At 40.6% G+C, this 15,884-nt stretch overlaps 1 protein-coding gene across 5 annotated transcripts in view; it reads left to right on the top strand.

The window, feature by feature from the left end:
- Nucleotides 1–15,884, top strand: part of ANKRD44 (ankyrin repeat domain 44) — a 292,499-nt gene that overhangs the window by 261,566 nt on the left and 15,049 nt on the right. For all 5 annotated transcript variants that reach the window (XM_045847583.1, XM_045847579.1, XM_045847582.1 and 2 more), the window contains exons 18-22: nucleotides 2,676–2,877; nucleotides 6,927–7,014; nucleotides 8,055–8,172; nucleotides 9,490–9,706; nucleotides 13,660–13,747. In XM_045847583.1, coding sequence (XP_045703539.1) covers nucleotides 2,676–2,877; nucleotides 6,927–7,014; nucleotides 8,055–8,172; nucleotides 9,490–9,706; nucleotides 13,660–13,747 — 713 coding nt within the window. The remainder of the gene's footprint in view (nucleotides 1–2,675; nucleotides 2,878–6,926; nucleotides 7,015–8,054; nucleotides 8,173–9,489; nucleotides 9,707–13,659; nucleotides 13,748–15,884) is intronic.

Genomic DNA, 15,884 nt, shown 5'->3' with positions numbered 1-15,884 from the left:
TATAAAGGACACAGGGATAAAGCCAAAGGGGGTAGGATCAAAGGTAGGAAGTGGGGAGGGTTGGGGTAGGGGGTGTGGTGGTGGGGGAAATGGAGACAACTGTACTTGAACAACAATAGAAAATATGAAAAAAAAAGAATACCGTCTGAGACATATTTGACTTAAGACACCTATTAGACATTTAAGTGGAAATAGCAATAGGCAGTGTAATGTACAAGGCTGGAAGTAAAAGAGTTGGAACAGGGATGAATTTTTGGATTCATCAGTATATGAGTTCATGGTTTTGAATAAATATATTTAATGCATAATATAATGACCATGATCATTCACAAAAATAATGTAATAAGAAAGCTTTAAAACAACTCTTAGTACTTTTAATTTCTCTAATCTTTGTTATTCTTGATAACATATACTCAGAAGAAAATATTTAAGTGATTTTTAAAAAGATAAGATGAAAAAAGCCCATTTGTTCATTGCCTCTCATTTCTAGAGGTTAATGGTTTCTCTTGTCATCTAAAATTTGCTATGCATAACACAGTACACATATATGTATTGATATATGTATATCTGGGTATCTTGTTTTTTGTATAAATGAGGTCATGCTATGGGTACTGTTTGCAACTTAGGGTTTTTTCAGTAGATTTTGTCAAATTGCTCTCCACAAATGTCACACCAATCTATATTCCCACCAACAGAGTGTAAGATTGCTTTTTTCATTCTTCTTGACTAATATTGGACATGACTAAACTTAATCATTGCCAATCTTTAGTTTAAAAATAGTACTATAACAATATACATATTTTTTCATATGTTTATTGACCTTTTATATTTCTTTTTCTATGAGCTGCCTTTTTATGCCCTTTGCACATTTTTCCAGTTTTTAAAATGGCTTGTAAGAGCTCTTTGTATAATAAGGAAATTAGTTCTTTTCTGTGCTAAACCTTTTTTCAAATAAATTATACCTTGGGTAATCACTGCAATAGAAAAATAAAAAGTACAGGAGGCAAAAGAGGGTACGTGGGCTGCTGAAGCAGGCTTTTCCTCTCTCTCCTTCTCTACTTCCCGTCCTCCTCCTGTTCTCTTCTCTCCGTATTTTTATCCTATTCTTTTCTTTATTTCAATGTCCTTTGTCTTAGGTGCACATATACATTTTTTACGTTATAGATTTAATACGGATCATCTTTCAGACTTTTGATTTTGTTCTTTTGGTAGTATGAAGGCTCTTACCCTTAACATAGCGTAAGACCTCAGAACAAGTCTGAACTTGGCACTGATACATAGAACATATTTCCATACTTTTTTCTATGTTTTCATTATAATCAATGAAGAAGTAAAGGAGAGAGGAGGAGGCATCCACTTTGTATAAGGTATTATGGAAAGCCTGTACAGTTTTATCTCTTTTTATCTTCCCTGAGCAACATCTTTTGCTGCTCTCATTTTATAGACAAGGAAACAAACTAAGGGAAATTAGGAAACTCTCCCAGGGTCATGTGGCTAGAAATTAAAACATTGAACTCTAATAAGGTCTATGTGTCCCTGTTGAATTATGAAGTTCACATGTATTTAGTAACTTTTTTCTTCCGGACTTAACAAAAGTCTCTTGAAAAAATATTCACGACAATATGTTTAGGACTGAACTGACAGCTATAAGAATATATTCATTCAGCTACTAGTCTGTATTAGATTAGTAAATTGATAGATATAAATATAAGACTACCATTGATACATTTAGTGCCTTTGGGGCAAATTATTTGTCAAAAGAAAGGATATGAAAGAATTCATGTGTGTCAATGTGTGTATGTGTGTATATATATATTTCCTCATATATATGAGGTCTGTCCAGAAAAAATTCAGCCATTGTTAATATAATGAGAATGGTTTACACGACATCAAAGTAACACAGCAGCCAAAAAGACTGGACTGGAATGCATGTGCATGAACAATGATGACTTCACTGTATTAGTCAGTGGGAGCGGTGGGCTAGTACTGTGAGTGAGCATGTGTACTGTGTGGCCGTCACATTCAAAATGACTGAGCATATAGAGCAATGAAGCTGCATCAAATTTTGTGTTAAACTTGAACATTCCCCCATGGAAACTAAACAGATGATTCAGAAGGCCACAGCTATGGGCAACTTGGGACTGGCAGCTTCATCATGACAATGTGCCTGCTCATGCATCATGTCTCGTGCAGAGCTTTTTGGCAAACATCAAATGACTTAGCCCCCTTACAGCCCAGATTTGGCACCCTGGGACTTCTGGCTTTTCCCAAACCTAAAATCACCTTTGAAATGGAAGAGATTTTAGACTTATCAATGAAATTCAGGAAAATACTATAGGGCAGCTAATGGCAATTGGAAGGACTGTGTGAGGTCCCACGGTGCCTGCTTTGAGGTGTCATTATCTTATATTCAATGTTTCTTGTATCTTCTGTTTTCTTCAGTAAATGTCTGTTTTTCATATATGGCTGGATACCTTCTGGACAGGCCTCTTATGACTGTGAATTTCATGTAATATGATTTTTCAGTCTAACTCTTTGGTTTCCTGTGTTTCCATAATTATCCCAAGTGTCTTTCTGATGTGCTCTTTGGGGCGATCTCTGTGACCTTGGAAGCTTTGGATACTTGTGGGACCAGAGGCAAGCAAACATTTGTGTTGTTGGTTTCTTCTTTGCAGGCCTACAACGGGCACCATCAAGCCTTGGAAGTCCTTCTGCAGTCGCTGGTGGACCTGGACATCAGGGATGAGAAAGGCCGCACTGCTCTGGATCTGGCAGCCTTTAAGGGCCACACAGAATGTGTGGAAGCACTTATCAACCAGGGCGCATCCATCTTCGTGAAAGACAATGTAACCAAAAGAACCCCACTTCATGCCTCAGGTAGGTGTTGTCAAGAGTCTGGTTACCCTAGTTTTGTGGTGCACTTAAGTTTCAGTAAAAGAATGGCAGCATCTTCTTTGATCCCAATTTTTAAAATATTTTCTTTCTACACCAGATACACTTACACTCTTCCAAAATGCTTGGCTTACTGTCCACTTTGAGAAGATTGTTGTTCTCTGGCCAGATGGGCTCTGGCCATCTTCTTTAGAGACTTTATTTTTAGAGCAGTTGTAGATTCACAAGAAAATTGAGAGGAAGGTATAGAGATTTCCCTTACACCCTCTGACCCCACCGTGTGCAGAGCCTCTCCCAGTATCAACATCCCCACCAGTGTGGTACTTAGGTTACAATTGATGAACCTACATTGACATATCATAATCATCCCAAGGCTATAGTTTACATTAGGGTTCACTCTTGGTATTGTACATTCTATGAATTTGGACAAATGTATAATGACATGTATACATTATTATAGTATCGTACAGAGTAAATCCATACTATAAATCCAGCTCCAAAAATTTTCTGTGCTCCATCCGGTCTTCTTCTTAACTCAATAGAGTGTTCAGAATCTTTGCCCGATAGTAATCAGAAAACTTTCTGAAAAAAAGGGGAAGGCCTAACGTGATCTTCAGATAAGTTACATAGAACAAAATCACACAGCATTTTAAAGCATAAAATTCATGATATTTCAGTGCTATTTCATAAAAAGGAGTCATCAGACAGCAGTCTGATCAGTAGTACATCATTCTGCCAGTCTAAATGATGCTTCTGAGCTACTGCTCTGATTCATGACGCATGACGAGTGTAAATATAGAGACTCTTAAATAAAAGTGCTTGTATAGATCAAAAAGTAAGTAATTTGCCTTTTCTGGGATTTTTCTCTAATATACATAAAATAAAACTATATCAAACATGGCTAGACATGTATGCAGATATAAAAGTAATGTGGAGTCTCTGACTCAGCTAAGGAATGAATTTCTTTGGGGTCAGGAATTAAATGATAATCCACCTTTGATCAGGACAGTAAATCTTGTCTTATAATGAGAAATAACTGTCTTACACCATTAGATTCGTATATTGAGGAAGCAAAGGAGTGAAGACGGTTTTTCAGAAGACCTAATGAGCTTGTTACTTGGGAAAATGTTCTCAGAATGTTAGGCTTTGTAGAAGTATTTCCATCCACAACCCTGAATTTCCAAACCACTGAGGAAAAACAACATGGAAATAGGGAAAACATGGGTGTCGTCTAATTACCTGTAAATCATTATTCCTGGAAAAAACTTAGGCCATGAGGTCAGCAGTGGTTCATATGGTTACACTATAAATCCTTATTTTCCTGTACATTTAGTCTCTTTGGTATTATTATCAAGTATTATAAAGTTTGATGTTCTAGACATCCTTGGTACTAAAGTTCAATTTAGTTCTTTTTAAATATTGGTTGCCTATTATTAAGGCAAACTTCCTGCTTTAGTTATCAGGTACTTCCTGATAATTACAAATGGCCTATTTTCATTGTGGAAAATCGCTCTCATAGACAGGTAAGCAGTGAAAAATAATCATTGTCACTTATTTGCCATTGTATACGTTATGGTCCAATGGAGCCCCCTAGTGGTCAAGAAGACTCACGCCTTTTGGATTTTCCTTCTGTGGTCCATTTAATAACATAGGCTATCATTTGACTCTGTTCTCCACAAAATGTCTGCTGTGTGGAAACTTTAGCCTGTGCTTGCAGAATCTGCTTATCCAGAATCTTTTCCAATGCACTTGAAAGGCCAACTTTTTTGTTGTTTCAAATCCTGGGAACCCTGCAAGGAGCAGGAGCCAACATGGATATTAGAGGTTCTGGCACAGCTAGTTGCAAAGACAGTTGTGGTCTTGGAGCAGCCTGAAAAATGGCTGTCATTCATAGTGAGGGGTGGCTGAGCTAGGCTGGGACGAAGCTGGACTTGGCAGAGCACAGCTAAGGACATGTTAGCATCTCTTTGCTAGAAGGCAATTAGGAAAAAATGGAGTGTTTGGGGAGCCAACAAGAATTATAATTTGGCTACACTTTTACAATAAGGGGGACTTATATTTATCCAAGGGCTGTTAGCTCAGTTCAAAAAGCTGCAGTGCACTTACTCTGCATCACCCTTTGCAAGGAAAAAAAAACAGCACTACTGTAGAAACCAGTTTGATCTCCAACACACTGGGTCAGTGATGTGACCTAGGATGATTCCCCGCCCCCGCACCCCGACTTTTTCTCTTTAGCCAAAAATCAAATATCCTTGGAACTATTATGACTATGAGCATGTCAATTAATATGGATGGGGCATCAGTCAAACTAATATGGATGGGGCATCAGTCAAACTCTCCTGTACCTCCCTCCACTTAATGAACCCATTTCCCGTAGCATTTAGCTGTCAGTCCCCTGCTAATCATTTCCTTTTAAGCATACACTAAGCTGCTTGGATGTAGTGGTTACCAGGTAACAGATTTAATGTACTATTTTAAACAAACAAACAAAAAATCAACAGCAACAACAATATACTGCTTGTATTCCAGTCCCCAGAATTTCCTCCCGAGATAGGTAAATGGGATGTTGCTGACAATGAGCCTAATGCAATGGTCTACAAAATGTGGGCATTGTTCCTGTTGTTAATTTGAGTGGTGTCGATGAATGTGAGCTAATTCTAATATGTATTGTCCCTGGAAAATGTGTCATTGTTAAATTAGCATTCTCTCATGACTGACATGGAATAAAACAGACTGTAAAATGCAGCTCGTAGAAGAGCCTTCATTAACCTAACATAGCTGCATCTATTCCCTTCTCTCTCTACATCCATAGTGAGGTAAATACAATGCATTTTATAGTGTTCTCATTGTTCAGAGAGGAGGAAAGGACACATTTGGAATGTTATTTTAAGGCTGTGGGTTGCATTAAACAAGCTGAAGGTAGTAGTAACCCACCCCCATCCCGCCCAGAGCTGTCATCCTAGGAGGTTTGCTTCCCAGAGCCCAAAGCACCCACTGCTGAAAGGAGCATCATGCCTGGTGCACATAAGGGCACATCCATGTATTGTGCCCCAGCAGGTCAAGTCCAATGACAGTATTCTGGCCACATCTCCTGCCCATTGTGAGTCCCCATTATGTCCACTGGATGATTAGGAGTGAGGACCCTGCAGCGCCTGAGAAGGGCAAGAAATCTCGGGAGTCAGAGCTCTGGTGGGGAAGAGACGGGAGGGCAGGGGACTGAGGGGATCCAGGGTAGTGAGGCCAGTGGAGAGCTGCCTCGTCCCTCCCCTCCCCCCAGCCTGCTTGAGACACTGTCAGGCAGAAGAACAACCAGCTGTGGTTTGAGGAACTCCAGGACAGAGGTGCAGCCGCAGGCAGCTGTCCAGGCTGTCAGTCAATGAGCAATGAGTCGATGGCTGCTGTACACCTTCCCAGCTTGAGCGTTTGCTTTAAGTCACCGCTAATCAATCAGAATTGTTACTCCAGAGTCTGCCTCTGAGTGTACAATGACTGAGGGAAACAGAGGCAGGCCCTGTTCACTCTATTCCTCCCCTCATCTCTCCTCTCCCCTCCTCCCTTCTGCTTTACCTCCTCCCCTCTCTCCTGCCATCCTATCCCTGCTCCCCTCTTCCCCCTCCTCCACCTCTTCCTGCCCCCTCTTCTTCCTTTTTAAAAAGGTCTTAAGGCAAGCAGGACAAGGGATTGTATGGTATTGGGTGACTCCAAGGAAGAAAGAAGGTAACTGGAAAGTGGGGAGGAATGATCAGTTTCATTCTGAGAGGTTTAAAAAAAAGGAATAATAACCCTAAGTACATGCATCAGGGAAAAGCTAGGTGAGGACCAGCATGCCCTGATGGGAAGAAAGGGAAGAGGGGTTAGTAACATACACTTTGGAGCGCACTGTGCCCAGCAGCTAGTGTGAGCTGGAAACCTGGGGATAGCTGTCAGCAGCAATCGGAAACGAATGGTTCGAAGTCCACCTAAATTTCACTTTGGAGGGATGTGTATGATAGCGTTGGTCTGTTAAAAAGAATGGCCATTATTTTCTCTTTCAGTAATTAATGGTCACACACTGTGTTTGCGGCTGTTGCTAGAAATCGCAGACAACCCAGAAGCGGTGGACGTGAAAGATGCCAAAGGACAGTAAGTGTTCTCACTTGGCCTGAGGTGACGGTTCCATCACAGCAGGCGACTGGGTAATTTGTTAAGCAGCTAGGAGGGCTGACTGCTGAATTTTAGGTTGGGGGTGGCTGTGTGTTTGGATGAAATTCATGGATGAGAACCCTAGAATAATGAGGTGACTTTGGGCTAGAGTGTTTATTTGAAAGAAATGCATGCAGGCTGTTGCGCGCATGTGTGTGTCTTGATGAAAAGGAGCCAACTATTTATGTCTGTGGCCAGGGATCCTGGCCTTTTAAAAATAGTCCTCCTTTGTTCCTTCTTTCTATCCATTTTACCCTCTTTTGAAGCTGCTACATTCCCCCTTTTAAAATTAATAATGGCAAGGACCCCAAGAAATTATCCCAGTCATAAAAACACTTCGTATTTTTATCCTTTCAAAGTCTTGTTTTTTTTCCAAAGTCTTTTCCATCTGTTAGCCCATTGCTGCACCCAATCTTATAGGAAATGCAGAGCAACAGAGCTCTAGTGACTCACCCCAGATAGACTGAGTTAGCGTTCAAGTCAGAATGAGGACCCCTCCCTGTCCTGGATGCCAGCACTGTTCTTTCCTCTAGATTTGTCAGACTTTTCTTCAAGGCAATCAAGCTTTGTTCAAATGCAAGATTGAACAAACGCCAACCTAGAAAACTATGAAAGTAGAACTGCTCTGTGTGTTACAAACACACAGTCCTTACTCCACTGATGTTTAGTAAATGCTACGTAGTTTTCAGCATGGTGGGATTAAAATGAACATCTGGAGAAGGAACCTTTCCCTGCCCCACCCACATTAATCATTCCACTGACAGCGTCTGTGTGGCCATTAAACACCAGAGGCAGATTGCTTATTCCAAATAGCACGTAGCACATTGAGGGCACTCAAAATATCAAGCAGCTCTCAAGAAGAGAGAGTTGCAAAGACAAAGTGACAGAGAGACAGAGAGAATGAGGTCTTCCCACTGGAAGTGATGAAGTTTTTTGTTTTGTTTTATCTTTTAAAAAGCCCAATTTATCTCTCTCCCTAGAACCCCACTGATGCTTGCGGTGGCGTATGGACATATTGATGCTGTCTCATTGTTACTTGAAAAAGAAGCGAATGTGGATGCCGTTGACGTCATGGGGTGCACAGCCTTGCACAGAGGGGTGCGTAGTCTTCCTCAGCCTTCGTCTGTCAGCAGCTTCGGAGTTAGCGTATTTCTCTTTTCTTCCCCACAGGCGTTTTTAGTAAAACGAGTGTTTCCTGAGACAACCAATTAACCTCAGTCAGACTGAAAGAAATTATAAAATCTTAAGCAAAAGTAAGATAATGGCAGGTATTTTTAGGGTTTTTACTTGAGATTTTGTATTAGATTGTGATGATAGATACATGAACTCCTATTATTGAAAGAATTGGTTCTGTTTTCTGATGACGAAATCCACATCCTAGGAACTTAAATTTTTTAAAGCACAAAGAAGAAAATCACAATCACCAGTAATCCTACTCCTGGAGATAACAATCATTTTTTGGTTTATGTAACCAATCTTTTTTATTCAGCATATAGATTCATTTTCATTGTTTTGAGAAAGAGAATATTGAAGATGCTATTTGCAAGCTTCTTTTTTTCTTTTAACATATCAAGAACCTTTTTTCCATGTCAGTAAATAGTTTCCTGCTCCATTATTGTGGATGGCCAGTTGTGTTCAGGTGTCATCATGTATTCCGTTGATGTTGCAGTTTTGAGTAGTCATGCTATTTCTAATTGCTCTTTATGAAAAATGTTGGCCTGTTCCCCACCTGAAATATGTGTCCTGCTCAAATACGTATCGTGTGGATATTTCTCTGCACACATTCTGCTAAATTATTTTTTAAAGCGTATCAAGGAAACTAAAACAAAAGCAGAAATTAAAGTGTTGTTTGGGTCTGGTGCGAAATGCCACGGTCAATGAAAAGAAGAGGAACCCTAAGTGGTCAAAGTCAAAATCCTAGTTCTTATTTCTTGGGCCCTTCCTGTGGGCCATGCAACAGGCTGGGGGCCTCTACGTATCCTACCTCATTTAGTCGTATCCTACCTCACTTAGTGCTCCCAATAACCTGTGCGGTCACCATTACTATTCCCACTTGCAGGTAAATGAAATGAGAGGTGAATTGACTTGTCCAAGCTTTACCAAGGGAAGCCAGGATTCAACTCACGTCTTCCTGATTCTAAAGCTGGTGTTTTTTACTATATCATGATGCCTTTCGTGGTCATGTTTAGAAAGTAAAGACAGGTTTCCAAAATGCTAATGTTCACACGGACTTTCCTGATGTGAGCTTTGCTGTCCTGCCCTTCTCCTCTGAAGGAGGGCAGAGTTCACCTCCTTTAAAGCCCAGGCATGTATGTCCTCTTACTGCGAGCCCAGCCTCACCTGGCCGACTGCGTCACCTCCTGAGGCTTCTGCCCTTCTGAAATTTGTTTTGTGTTTTTAATTGCACCGTATCAGATTATGACGGGACATGAGGAATGCGTGCAAATGCTGCTGGAACAAGAAGTGTCGATTCTCTGCAAAGACTCCAGAGGAAGGACACCTTTGCATTATGCAGCTGCTCGTGGCCACGCCACGTGGCTGAGCGAGCTGCTCCAGATGGCGCTTTCGGAGGAAGACTGTTCTTTCAAAGATAACCAAGGCTACACGCCACTGCACTGGGCTTGTTATAACGGTGAGTTGACTGTCGTTTGCCTGATTCCCGAGGTCTGCCCCCACTCCCAGCACCACTGTGACCTCAGTGGGAGTGAGGACAGAGCATCATGTTGTAAACCGTGACTTCCAATCTTTCTGCACCCAACATACCTTTTGTTTAGTATTTTCTCCTCATGGCTGCCATGGTGCCTTAATGGGATACAAGTTCACCTTTCTCCTTTTTGTTTATTAGTAACATATAACTCCTGACCTGAACTTCCAATGAACTGAAATAACAAGTTATAATTAGGGTTTCTGATCTGCACGATATAACCAGGGATCCTACAGTGTTTAAAATAATACAGCTATAATTTTTTAAAATAATATAATAATGTGTCACAGTTGACTGCTAGTCAGACTACTAGATGAATGATTTTTTAAAATTTCTTTTTCATATCTCATTTCTCCCTTTTATGTTGTTGTACTTGTAACTCAGAAGATTTAAACATTTTTATTTCACTTAATGTGAGTAAAAAAATGCATGCTAATCATAACATTTCAAAAATTGTCTCCTTTTCCAAACTCACTCTCTGATGTAATTTATAATTTAGCACATACCTTTAATACTTTTCCCTTGGGAATATAAACAAACACAAATATACGTACATCTGTTTTGAAAATAGATCATATAACAACTATCATTGTTTGATTTTCTTTTTGGCTCTGGTTTACTTAACACATTGTCTGATGGGGGGGCAGAGGTATACCAGCCCCTATAATAAATCAGAAGGTACCTTCAGAGAGAAGAAGGGTACAGGCAACTCCATAAAACATAACAGAAATTATTGTAGGGTAATCTCCTTACAGGGATGTAGGAGCAGAGTGGACAGATGGCCCAGCACTTTGTGCAGATTATTCCCATGAACAGAGAGATTATTCTCCTCTCTTACAGTTCTTTGTTTATGGTATAGCTCAGGTACTAATGATTGACAGGCAAAGAAACAAAGAATGCAGTCCAGGGCCTTGCCTCTTGGTGGTCTTGTGTTGGAGAGTGGTTTATAATCGATATTATCACCAGTTTAATATTTACCATGGTTGTCATGTCATTCTGTCCGTTGCTAACAAAAATATTTATGGTACATTTTATGGAGCACAGATAATCATCAACTAGAGGGGTCTGATATGCTTGCTAAAGACAGTGAGGTTGATCAAAGGTCACAGCATCAAAGAAATCCGGGACCCAGAGCCGGCGTTCGGTGCGTTCACCTCTACTTCTATGCACCTTCGACTGCAGACACCCTTACAAGTTATTATGGCTCGGTGGTGGTCCATCTTCTTAATAGTGGCACGTGTCATGGCAAATAAATAAATATAGATGTATATGTGTATCAGAACTTATTATTTTTTTAACCAGGTTCCTATTAATGGACATTCAGATTGTTTTCAGGTGTTTTCCTATTATAAGCAATGCTGCAGTGTATATATTCATATTATGTACCTTAAATTCTGTCAGATAAGTTTCCAAATGTGAAATTATTGATAAGAGGGTATGCATGTTTTCTAATTTTAATACATTATACTGTTACTTTGCAAAAAGGACATTATTTATTACTCCACCAAACACGTGTATAAACTTATATTTCCCCCAGCCTTTGCCAGACCAGAGTGGTATCATCTTTTTCACTTTTGTGAACTGAAGGGCAAAAAAGGCTATCTCATTATTTTAATATATGTTTCCCTGTCTAATAGTGTATTTATTCATTTGTATTTCCTCTTCTGGAAGTTACTTTCCCCATCTACTGCTTATTTATTTACCGAGTTTCACCTTTGCTCACACATTTGTTGGGGGACCTTGTCTCGGAGAGACGAGTCCTCTCTGTGCATTACGTTACGTTACATTACGTTACATGTGGCAGGTGTTTTTTCAGAGGCCGTCACTCGTCTTTGTTCCTTGCTTATGACGTCTCTGTCCATGTGGAAGTTCTGAACTGTCGTGTAGTTGAATCTGTCGTATTTTCATTTTATGGGACCTTGGTTTCCAGTTTTGCTTAATTAAGGTCTGCCACCCCTAAGTTTATATGGATATTTTTCTCATGTATTTCCTCCTCTGCTTCTATAATTTTAATTTTCCATTTTCAATTCTTGCATTCAACTTTCCACTCAGAAACTATGATTATGGGGTTCAGGCAGATTTTTGGGGTGCTCTGATTTAAGACATTTCCTTTCATTTTCATCACAGTCCTCTTTTTTCATTGGCTCCAGTGTCAGGAAAAGCCAAATTTTCTACGTGCTCAGCTTGGCTTTGTTCCCTCGCTGATGGGGGAGAGCTGCAGTCTTCCCCTTACTGATTCGTCTGGCAGGAAGGGGATGATGCATTGGTTATAATGGCAGGTGGCAAGACCACCAGACCACATTCTGTCCCCAGGAGTGAGGGGAGGAAGGAGGGATGGCAGTCTCTATTCTTAGGCCTCTCCAGGTGCCAGCCTGGGGAGAGGAGCCGTTTTCTCCTAAGCAATTTCAGTGCAGCCTTCTTCCCAGAATCCCCTTCACTGAGCATTTAGATACTGAAAGGCATTCAAGGATCCCCAGTCCTATCTACACAGACCCTTAGGTTGGGATTCATATAGTCTCCAGGAACTGGTATGTGTAGATGCTTCCCTAAGCTAAATTCTCAGGGGGGAGTTCATTCTAATCGAGAGTTTGATGTGTCTACATGAGGGTTAGATATAGTTGGAAAGCTAAACAATATAACGTGCATAAATTTAGGGGATTTTTATATTCATTACTTCATATATTTTTTAATTCTCCTCAAAGCAGTCTCATTTTTTCTCTTTATAAAAGAGTTTGATTCCTGTTTTAGTATTTAAAATTGTCTGATCTAAATCATTGTAAGGGAGAACATAAAAGAACTCTGAGTAATTTAGCACCGAGTTCAGCCAGGAAGAGGCTGCAGGACAGCCATCTGTATTTTAAAACCGGTAGCTTTGCCTTCTTGCCTTAATTACCATCCATCACTCCACAAGCTCCGTTCAGACCCTTTACCGAGTAAAGCTCCCATCCTCCTGTGACATTGGTAGGGCAATTATTCCTAGTCTGATTTTTTAAATTGATTCCAGAGAGACGGGAAGGGAGGAAGAAAAAGAGGGAGAGAAACATCGATTGGTGGCCTCTTGCATGTGCTCCAACTGAGGACAGACCCATAACCCAGTCATGTGCCCTGACGGGAATTGAACCCATGACCTTTGTGTTTGTGGAATGATGCCCGACCAACTGAGTCACACCAGCCAGAGCTAGTCTGATTTTTTGCATATGAGAAACGAGGCCCACAAACCACAAGTGAATTGCCTTAGTTCACGTAACAGTAAGCTAACAGATCAGAGGCCTTTCTTAAAATTCAGTTGGTTTGGAAACTACTTGTCATTTGTTAAAAATAACTTCTTGCTTTTATTCCTCTACTTATGTTTTTAAAAATACCTATTGGGCACATATTATCTACCAGGAATTGGCCTTAGTGTCATTTTAAACACTTGTGTAGTATTTTATAGTCAAAGCCTTTTCACCTGCATTATCTCAGATACTATTTTCTATCAGTCTCATCTTCTCTTCACTGAGGTACAGAATTATAAGTGAATCTATTAATTTGGGTGAAAGAGAAATTTCCTATTGTAATATGGGAAAACTGAGGTGTATTAAGCATCCATCAGGAACTGAGCATAACACTGAATCTCTTTTGATTGCAAATGAGGTCTCTATCTCTTTCTCTCCACCAGACCATATGGCCTTTATTGTTTTATGTGTTCGTTATGTCTAGAACACCTGTGAGCATAGTTAATAACATTTTGGCATTTGTGAATTGTATTCCATGGAGAATGAGCATTCAGCCAATTCGGGAAAATTCATAAGCCAGAATTCAGTACTTAATGACAAAAAATTGATTGTGTGGAACAACATTTCTTTCTTGGGAATTTCCTAAATTCTTTTGCTCCCTTGCAGGTAATGAAAACTGTATAGAGGTACTTTTGGAGCAAAAATGTTTTCGCACATTTAGCGGCAATCCCTTCACTCCACTGCACTGTGCAATGTAAGTAGACCTGCAGAAGTGACCGGCGTTGCTTTAATTCTTTAACTGCATGTAAGGAAATTGCCTTTAAGGAAGGAAAAAGCTTTGACATTATGGATAAGACCAAAGTGTTCCACTTTGTTGCTAAAGGCAAATAGGTCTGATAGCAAAGCATGGTCCCTAATGTCTGTGATTTTCCAGGATATTTTTGTGGAACGCCATGGGTCCCAGGGGGCTCACACTGCACCTTAGGGAAACCGCATGAAGAGGTGGACTGGGAGGCACATTACACTCCATGTGAAGAGCTCTTCAGATGTGCTTCATGTTTGTCAGCCAAATTCTAAAAATAAGTTGGGGCTAGCAACAACCTCCCTGTGAATAATTAGAAAGACATCTTATACCAGGAAGATTTTCATGTATTGTAATTCTCTATTCTTCATATTCTAAGGTGTTTCTTTGTGGGGGAGGGAATGTAATTTTTGCTTCAATCTCATAGTGTGAACCATTGTTCAGAGAATATAGTGACTTTAAGTCGGACTTCCAGGGTCACCTGGGTCCTGTGTTCACCTGGGGGACCATGTCACCTAGGCAACCATGGTCAGCCTGGGGGCCTGACTTGGGAGTGCTTTGTGTTTGCCTTGTCCCTGAGCTTGAAGATGGTCATCTTCACATGAAGACGGGTTGTTTGATTGCAAAGACATTGGAGGCATAAAGTGGATAGATAAGGAAAGGATAAGGGATAAAGAGCAGAAGTGATTTTAAATCAGAAGAACCATGTCTTTCTCACCATGCTATCCCCAAACAGCTAAAATGCCTTGTAAATGGTATGCAGTGAACTCCTGCCTGAATGTAGAGGTTCTGAAGAAATGAGTATGTGCCAGTAGAACTGTTAAAATGGTAAAGAAGACAGTTTAGGCACTACAAACACACTTTATTTAACACTTTATGAAGCAGGCAGTGTCCACTCTCAAGATTTCAGAGACCTGCAAAGTGGGTGGAAGGCAGGAAGCTTTTACAGGATAAAGAATAAAGAACAAGGATGGGAAGGAATATCTGATTGGCCAGAGTTGCATATCTGGCCTTATTCGAGTTTATCTTAAGAACAGGGTAATCACCCATGTAACTGGGTGATCCTGTATTGGTTACTGAATGGTCTGATTTTGGGGCAGGTGGAACATTTACAAAAACGTGAAACCTAAAGGTTTTGTTTTGCTGACATGATTTTCCAGGATCAGTGGCACCTGGCCTGCCAAGGAGAGGTTAAGGTACCTTCAATTCAGCAGTCCCTTCTCCTCTTTGATCAATCTATGGTCAAGCAAGAGGTTTGGTCAAAGATGGCGTTGCAAATGATTCTCAGTTACCATTTCCTCTGTGGGTCTTGGTCTGTATTTCATAGGAGATGAGGTCAAGTTTATCATTCTAGTTGGAGGATGACCATTTGTGGGTGGGCTGATGACTAAAACCCTTAAGAGAATACACAACAGACTAAGGAGATAATTCCTATTATTAACAGCAAAAGAGTTCCTAAGGTTTGCAGGGTACTCCTGAGCCAGGATCCCCATGAACCAAACCAGCTAGAATCAAGTAAGTCAAGAAATGATCCTGAAGAGGAGATACTTCTTCAAGCCAATTGGCCTGTTCATACATTTCATGTTACTGTTTCCACACCCCCAGGAGTGTATATCCAGTAGCCTGTTCCTCAAAACTGAGGCATTCGAATCAGGGAGAAGGTTGTGACAGGCAAAACTACAACAGTCGTTTGAAGGTTGGAGGACCCCCCTTGCAGTGGTCTGAGATAGCATGAACAATGCTATCTTTCTGAACAATGGCACTATCTTTCTAGGCCAGAGCAAGGCAAAAAGTAGACAAAAGAATCATACACATCTTTATGGTGTAAAAGTTAAAAAAAGGATGGTCATTGAGGGAAAGGGGAATGGGAAGAAACGTTTTCCATCATGGGAGGAAGCAGTGTACCTCAATGTCAGCTACCTCTCTTCCTAGTCAGTTCAGTTTTGAGGTCTCCAGTGTTTGCACGGGACCAGACATGGGGCGGAGTCTTCTGCAGTTGTGAAGTATGCACCCAGGGTTCTTTGACGTCCTGTAATGTGGGAGGAGTGTCAGTGGTCAAGAGTGCTTGGTAGGAATCTCACATTTGCAA

The sequence above is a fragment of the Phyllostomus hastatus genome, unplaced genomic scaffold (genome assembly GCF_019186645.2).
Source record: "Phyllostomus hastatus isolate PE091 unplaced genomic scaffold, TTU_PhHast_1.1 phas_contig_57, whole genome shotgun sequence".
In the NCBI taxonomy this organism is placed as follows: Eukaryota; Metazoa; Chordata; class Mammalia; order Chiroptera; family Phyllostomidae; genus Phyllostomus; species Phyllostomus hastatus.
Note: the sequence above shows the minus strand (reverse complement) of the source record. Positions and strands in the feature narration are given on the sequence as shown.